This window comes from Peromyscus maniculatus, chromosome 2 (genome assembly GCF_049852395.1).
Source record: "Peromyscus maniculatus bairdii isolate BWxNUB_F1_BW_parent chromosome 2, HU_Pman_BW_mat_3.1, whole genome shotgun sequence".
NCBI classification, from domain to species: Eukaryota; Metazoa; Chordata; class Mammalia; order Rodentia; family Cricetidae; genus Peromyscus; species Peromyscus maniculatus.
Window position 1 is genome coordinate 37432564 of NC_134853.1, and position 8251 is coordinate 37440814.

Genomic DNA, 8251 nt, shown 5'->3' on the forward strand with positions numbered 1-8251 from the left:
CTCTAGGATGATGCATTTTTGCACAGATGTTGTGCACTGTGAGAACTCTCCACAGGCGTGCCACACTCAGGTTCAGTTGCGTCAGTCGCTGACTCCAATGGCTCTGGCTTCTTACTAACATTAGAGCACCCAGTAAGAATAATCTTCTCTCTGACGTAGAAACAGTTGAGGAAAACTAACCATACTCCCCCAAATGACAAGGATCTGATGCAGTGTTCACCTCATATAGTATCAAAGGGATTTACCATTTAATATTTGTTATGAAAATGAATCAGTTCCACCCTTGACTCAGAAACTCTTTATAGAGTGTTATAGCACTGGTTTAAAGGGTCAGTTTGACTCGGGTGGTGCTTTCTCTTCCTGTAGTATCTGGGCTTCGTGTGCTTCCTTCCTTGAACTCAGTGGTTTGCAAAGTACCAGGTGCTCTAAGTGTGTATGTGTTCATGTAATCCATGTGCACCAGAGTGATGTGCACAGAGTGCTGTGGTTGTTCAGCTGTAAGATGTGTTTTCTAAAAGCAAAATGTCTGGTGCCACCTTTAGAATCATGCTCTGAGAGTTCCTGAGTTCACTACTGTTCTGCTAAGTCCAGCATTGGTCAGGTGCAATTTCAGGGTATGTATTAACTGTTCATTCTGAGCAATGCGTTTATATCTATCTGTTTTGGAAAATACAAAGAAACCTACAGATATTACATTGGACCAGCTGAATCCATTTTATGGTTTCTTTTTTAATTCAAAAGCATCACAAAGCAAATAATTTTTTAATTGAGTTTAGTTACAAACTAGTTGTTTCTTATTTTTTTTTCCAGTCCCTTTTTGCTTTCTTTTACGACCACATGAAACTTGAGAAGCCACCTAAAGCTATATCACTTAGTGGAGTTGGGCAGTTCCCAGGTGTCCAACAAGAAGGCCTGGTTTAGGCTGCGATGGCCACTGTCATTCCTGGTGATTTGTCAGAAGTAAGAGATACCCAGAAAGCCCCTTCAGGGAAACGTAAGCGTGGTGAAACCAAACCAAGAAAAAACTTCCCTTGCCAACTGTGTGACAAGGCCTTTAACAGTGTTGAGAAATTAAAGGTTCACTCCTACTCTCACACAGGAGAGAGGCCCTACAAGTGCACACAACAAGACTGCACCAAGGCCTTTGTTTCTAAGTACAAATTACAAAGGTACTACACTCTATTTGTCTTTCAGATTATCCTTTCTCTTGTGTTGGCCGTCTGAAGCCATTGTAAGTGTGTGTATCTGTATACACATTTCTCAGCTGAGTTGCAGAGAGGAAATGTTAAGTAGATTAGACATTGGCTAGCTTGAAGTATTCTAAGTCACATACTTCTGTATTAGTGTCTTTGGATTTTTTTTTAAGTAAAATGCTTAATGAGAGTAGAATTTCCGTTTGTGAAGAGAAATTTCTACGATGAAAAGGGTGTGAACATTACATGAATGTGTTCAATCTTGCCTGTTTACTTTTGTAATGAGAGCTAAAAACCATTCAGCGCTAAAGTGGCAACTTAGATGGCTCAAGTTTTGCAGTGTGTTAACTATGCTGTGGTGTGTGTTAGTTAGGTATACCCTTTATTAAGAGAGCTGTATATTAGCATTAGTAGTTTAGCTTCCCATTTGAAAAGTGAATACGTACCTTTTTGCTAAGATAACCACTCACAGAATATATCTATGTTTAAAGGCACATGGCTACTCATTCTCCTGAGAAAACCCACAAGTGTAATTATTGTGAGAAAATGTTTCACCGGAAAGACCACCTGAAGAATCACCTCCATACACACGACCCCAACAAAGAGACCTTTAAATGCGAAGAGTGTGGCAAGAGCTACAACACCAAACTTGGGTTTAAGCGACACTTGGCCTTGCACGCTGCAACCAGTGGTGACCTCACCTGCAAGGTGTGTTTGCAGACTTTTGAAAGCACAGGTGTGCTCCTGGAGCACCTGAAATCTCATGCAGGCAAGTCATCTGGGGGCGTGAAAGAGAAAAAGCACCAGTGTGAGCACTGTGAGCGCAGGTTCTACACCCGGAAAGATGTCCGGAGACACATGGTAGTGCACACGGGAAGAAAGGACTTCCTCTGTCAGTACTGTGCACAGAGATTTGGACGAAAGGATCACCTCACTCGACATATGAAGAAGAGTCACAATCAAGAGCTTCTGAAGGTCAAAACCGAACCAGTAGATTTCCTGGACCCATTTACCTGTAACATGTCTGTGCCTATAAAAGATGAACTCCTGCCGGTGATGTCCTTACCTTCCAGTGAACTCTTGTCAAAGCCATTCACAAACACCTTGCAGTTAAACCTCTATAACACTCCATTTCAGTCCATGCAGAGCTCTGGATCTGCTCACCAAATGATCACAACTTTACCTTTGGGAATGACATGCCCCATAGATATGGATGCTGTTCACCCCTCTCACCATCTTGCTTTCAAATGCCCATTCAGTTCTACCTCATATGCAATCTCTATTCCTGAAAAAGAACAGCCATTAAAGGGAGAAATTGAGAGTTATCTGATGGAATTACAAGGTGGTGCACCTTCTTCATCCCAGGATTCTCAAGCATCATCATCTAAGTTAGGGTTAGATCCTCAGAATGGATCCCTAGATGATGGTGCAGGTGACCTCTCCCTGTCAAAGAGCTCTATTTCTATCAGTGACCCCCTCAACACACCAGCATTGGATTTTTCTCAGTTGTTCAATTTCATACCATTAAATGGTCCTCCCTATAATCCTCTTTCAGTGGGGAGCCTTGGGATGAGCTATTCCCAAGATGAAGCACATTCTTCTGTTTCTCAGCTGCCCACACAAACACAGGATCTTCAGGATCCTGCAAATACCGTGGGTCTCAGTTCTCTGCACTCACTCTCCGCGGCTTTTACCAGCAGCCTAAGCACAAGCACCACCCTGCCCCGTTTCCACCAGGCATTTCAGTAGTGTCTGGCTGGGCCATGGGTTGGATAGGGAGGTGCATGTGTAGCCCCACCTTCGATGACCATTTTTATTTTAGTGCCTACTTTAAGACAAACAAAACTTCTGCTTTTGTATAATATCAGATTTCATGAAGCCAGTAAATAATAGAAACTAGCCTCTTTGATAAGCTTTGAAACTATTCATGTTTAATTACATTTGCTGTTTCTCCTGATTTTCTGCCAGTTGTCATAGTCTCAGAGTTTTATTTCATATAGGAGCGCCATTATTATCACTAAATTCTACAAGTCCTGTGTTCAAACTACTATTAGACCTTAAAATTTTCATTTTTGTCTAATAGCAATGGGCATTGGACATTTGGCTCATCTTTTGCAAATATGCAGTACAGTGTAAATCTTATGAAATATGTGTGAATAATTGAAGTGTTTTACATTTTTTTTTACTAGCCACTAAATGGATTCATGATCAAGTGTTTTAAATGAATTAAGAATCCAGTTTGGGGAGATTATAGTGGTTTCTTAAATATACCATCATTTCAGATCAATATATTTTGAAGACTGCTATTGTCTGGCTAAAATATTGTGAGCATATGACAAAGAGAGAGAGAATGTGTGTTTCAGTTTCTGTATGTAAAAGAAATCTAGAGAGGTCGCAGGGTGCTCTGTGTTAGCACTGGCCCTTAGGCTGTTTTGCCACATTTCAACCATCTTACCTTTATATTAACGGTGTGTGGCATCAGTCTTCAGGATCAGTGTAGAAATGTTCTGTTTTATGTCCTTCACCTTTCGTACCTAGGATGGCTTCAGTATACCAGCATTCTTATGTTATATATTGGTCCATAGTTAGTCCAGAGTCTTAGAGCCATTGTGGGACAGTAGTAAGTATATGAAACCCAGAGTAGGCTGCGTCAGTCATTGGAGTGACAGACTCCTCAACAGGAAGATGGATGTAAAACATACAGCCAAACCTCAGAACTTGTCTAGAGAATTTCCACTGTTGCCAGAACTGAAAACTGGACTCTTTGGGGGCAAAGTAAAAGCCTATCACGTCACTTCTAAACAGCAAATCCTGCCGCTGTGCTCTTGCTCAGTGCACATCCATCTTTCCCTGCTGTGTTTTGATGGAGAACTGAAAACTAAGCACATTAAAAAGCGATGTGAGGAGTTTCCACAAGGTTTTACACAACCCAAAACAGTAAAACCCCACTTTTACAAATCTTAGGAAATGGGAGGAATGTTACAAATAAGTTGAATTTGTAGAGGAAACAAAGGAAAATAAAGTAAACACCAAATGAGTGTGAAAGCACCAAGGATGCGGTGCTCACTCGTGGTAGTGATGGGCTTCCTCACGCCAGCCAGGGGTCTGATCAAAAGTTCCATGTAGATTGTCCTAAGGGTTGCTTGTGTCATCAGCCTGTAAGACATATCTGTTAAGCACTTGTTAACACCTTATTCTGGGACCCCTTCTGTCTGGGCAGGGGTAGGGGGAAATTTAGAGAAGAGATGTATCTCTTTAAAAAGAAAAAAAGAAAATATTTCTGAATTTCTGAGCACTCATTAGCCTTGTATGGGGAAACTCATTCCCTTTGGTAGGGCCAACTATCACTTCAGATTGCGTTGTTTATCAATAATTGTAAACATGAGTATAGATTACTGAATATGATGCATTATTTAAAATACCTGGGAGTACTATAAATTGAGGAGAAGTGTAAAATGTCATGTGAATGGGGCTTTCATTATATGTTACATACACGTCTAACGCACTTCGTAGAATCAGAGTTACTCTCTGGAGGGCTCTAGCTCCTGGTTTTAACCTTGGAGCAATAGTTTTTATACTTATGTATTTAAATTTTATTATGAAAAATTACATTTTATTAAAAAAAAGTGTTCCAAAGGCATTAAAAATATATATGTTAATAAGGAAATACATTTTTAACTCTTCAGGCTGCTCCTGAGCTGTGGTTGGGAGCACGCTCACTCTCAAAGTGGGCTCTTTGCTCTGCTTCAAGACTGCTTCCTTAGTTTCTATGAAACAGATCGCTTACCTAAAGCTCTAGTTGAATGATTAGTGTTCAATATTGCTTTAATCACCATTAAAAAAGGAAAAGAGACTTGGTGACAGAGCACAAGTAATAGAAAGCCTATTTTTATGTAGAGGTTGCTCACAAACACCACATATGAAAGCACTAGTTTATTCTATCTAAAATCTGCTTAAGAAGAAATCACATTAATGACCTGAGACACTGGCCTTCATAGGCTGTATTTCACTGCTAATTGAAAAAAAAAAAAAAAAGGGAGTCGCAGGATATATGAAATAAAGCATTTTGAAATGGGAATGGCGCCATATATGTATATATATAAATATATTTTTATCCTAATTCTTGCCCTGCACAGAACTCTAATACACATCTTCCAGGGTACCAGTGTTAAAACGCAGAGTCTTAATTTTCTTTGTAAGTACACTTCTTTACCTATTGCTGCCCCCGCAGACTTGAATAACACTTCAAAGTAAGAGGGAATTCAGCAAGTTGGGTTGGGTTTTTTTTTTTCTTTGTTTGTTTTGTTTTGTTTTTTTAATTGACTGCAGTGGTCACTAAACCCTTTCTTGACAGATTTTCTATTAAAGATCAGGCAGCTTTTAATTTAATTGCACAATGTTTTAACAAGGATGTAACACAGAATTGGCTTTTTTCCCCCTAGAAAATACTGTCACTTGTTTTTATTTGAAGTAGGAATGATTAGGGATAGTTCTTGCCAATGCTGTTTTCATTCACCAGTGGCCAGACTCATCATCCTTGGAATTTCTGATAGTGCCTTAGATTGGCTGAAAGAAAAGGGATTAACATTAACTAAAATAGTTTAGTGTAGAGTTTGGACCTCAGACAAGATACCAAGCAAGCCTCATTCAGTTTGACTTCCACACGTATGTGCAGACTATATCAGCGGCAGCAGGGGCTTGACGGTGGAAAGACTGAGGCACTGTAAACACTATAGCCCATTGATATTTACCAATACCACCCTTATAGTTATTGGTCACTGTTAAGCTTTCATTTAAAATCCTATTACCTACTTCAGATTTCTAGAACTTAAGTTGTCTTGGTGGATTATGCACCATTCTGTATGCAATTTTTTTATTTCAGTCAGCATTTCTTTCAAGCTTTGTGTTTTTGCCTATATGTTGCTTGTGCTTTTATTTTTCTAGTCATTTGTGGAATATAGTGATATATTGTGTTAATTTGGACAGTGACGGTTTTTTAAAACCATATACTGACTGAAACATGAGCCAGAGCTGATTGCTTTATTAAGCTAATAATGAATGTTATAGAGTACATATTTCAGGATCATTCATCTAGTGAGCAGTACACATATAGGCCAATTAAAAAAATAGAGCTTGGTCAACCTCTATACTTCATATACTACAAGATATAGCACTTTCAAAATGAACCTAAACTTTTACAGAAACTTTCTTATAGGTTATGCCTTTTATTTTAAGACTTATTATATTCATTTCAAGTGCCATTAGATGATATATATGTAGGTCTTTGATATATAATGCTTTGTGTACAAAAAATGGTAGATGGTATTTTAAACAGGTACATTTTTACAGTGTTTTCTTATCGATTTGCTATATTGCACAGAATCAGTGTGTGTCTTTTCATATGGTTTTACAATGGTTTATTTTTTTACAAGGTTTACGTATCTCAAAGCACACTGTCTTCCCAGTCCATAAGTAAGTTAAAAGATACCAGTTCACCCAAGTTGCTTCTAGCCTACTGAGATCCATGTGACATTGGAGGAGATCTTTTCAGTGTTGAGTATTCGTCCTTAGTGAAAGCAGACTGGTTTTGTTTTGTTTTGTTTTTACTAATGAGTCCCTCAGTGAGTCTGTCTTGTTTTATTCACGTTGTCAGCAGCCAGGTCCACAACATAATATATCCTGATTATGTAGGTCTACATAAATACCTAATTTGTATTGTACCCACAGAGCCCTCCTTTGAAATTATATGCAAGATAATGCTACCAGCCTTAGTAACAGCACAAATCACCAGTAAGCCTTTCTCCAATGTTAGCAGCCCCTGGGGATGGAAAGCAGTATCTTTTGATAGGTTATCTAGCTCTCCAGATGACACAGAATTATTGCTGATGTATAAGACACTTCTTTGTTATAAGCTCCAGTGGTACAGATGAACCAGAATGAATGTCTCCCTTCTCAGAAACCCTCCTTCAACATTATATGGGATCATGCTGCTACTGTCACTTGGGATACAACTCTTCATGGTGCTACAAACTTCTGTCTCATTCAGTTGTATTTTTTTTATCCATAGGAAAAGGACTACATAGGTGTAAAGGTGTACAATATATTTTTATACTGTGACTTAATTTGTCATTAACAAACTTTTACACCACCACAATGTATTCATGTGCGATTGCAAAAGGAGATCTTGGATTTGCAAATGTTACCAGAACAAACCCAGCTTTTGTCCACAAGGTGACTGTAACTCAGAATGGAAAGTGGGCTTGACATAGGGTGTGGAGTGAAGAACATGTTGTAAGTTACTAACAGCCCTTTGAATTTCACAAAAACTGGGAATCCATTAGAAAAATTGATTGCATCATGCCTGAACATAAGCTGACTGCTGAAATTGTATTCTTAGCTAATGAAAAAGTGTTTGGACTAGTACTCTAAAAATATTCTAATGGTAAAGTTTTGAGTCAAATAGAAATGAAAAAAATCTGCATTCCAGACTGAATTTTGTATATTTTTATTGCATTTTAAATTGCTATTCTGTGATATTGGAAAATCAAGTGGCTTATCATGTATATCATGTACTTAAAATGTATTCACAAACTACTGTTGTATTTGTATAAAATATAGACAAAGGTCATATTTGTGTGTGTGTGTGTGTGTAACTTCTGTAAGGTAGCTTCACGTCAAGGCTACAGTGTTTCTGTACTTTAGAAACTCAAATCAAAGAAGCAAGCTGCTGCTTGTCAGGATACCCAAGTGTAAATTCTCACTCACTGCCAGTTATCACTGAAGCTTCTTATGACTTGTAGTGGGATTTGTTGTAAAGAAAAGGATTGATGAATTCCACAGAATATATAAATAGAAATACAGAATGCTTTAAATAATACAAATCCTCCTGAATCCCCATACATGATACCTTACAGTAACATTTCTACTGTTTTTAGACAATATTAATTCTTTGAGAATTTATATACTTACATAATTGTTATGACCATATTTACCCTTCGTTTTCCCAGAACCATCCCCCACCCTCTCCCAACTTCATATCCTTTTGCTTTTTAATAACC

At 38.3% G+C, this 8251-nt stretch overlaps 1 protein-coding gene across 8 annotated transcripts in view; it reads left to right on the forward strand.

The window, feature by feature from the left end:
- Positions 1–7823, forward strand: part of Plag1 (PLAG1 zinc finger) — a 44044-nt gene extending 36221 nt beyond the window's left edge. For 4 of the 8 annotated variants that reach the window (XM_015986284.3, XM_076563952.1, XM_076563953.1 and 1 more), the window contains 2 exons: positions 811–1169; positions 1685–7823. In XM_015986284.3, coding sequence (XP_015841770.1) covers positions 928–1169; positions 1685–2942 — 1500 coding nt within the window. In that variant the 5' untranslated portion in view covers positions 811–927 and the 3' untranslated portion in view covers positions 2943–7823. The remainder of the gene's footprint in view (positions 1–810; positions 1170–1684) is intronic. The other 4 variants (XM_076563955.1, XM_015986287.3, XM_076563956.1 and 1 more) reach the window with 2 other exon arrangements.
- The last annotated feature ends 428 nt before the right edge of the window (positions 7824–8251 follow it).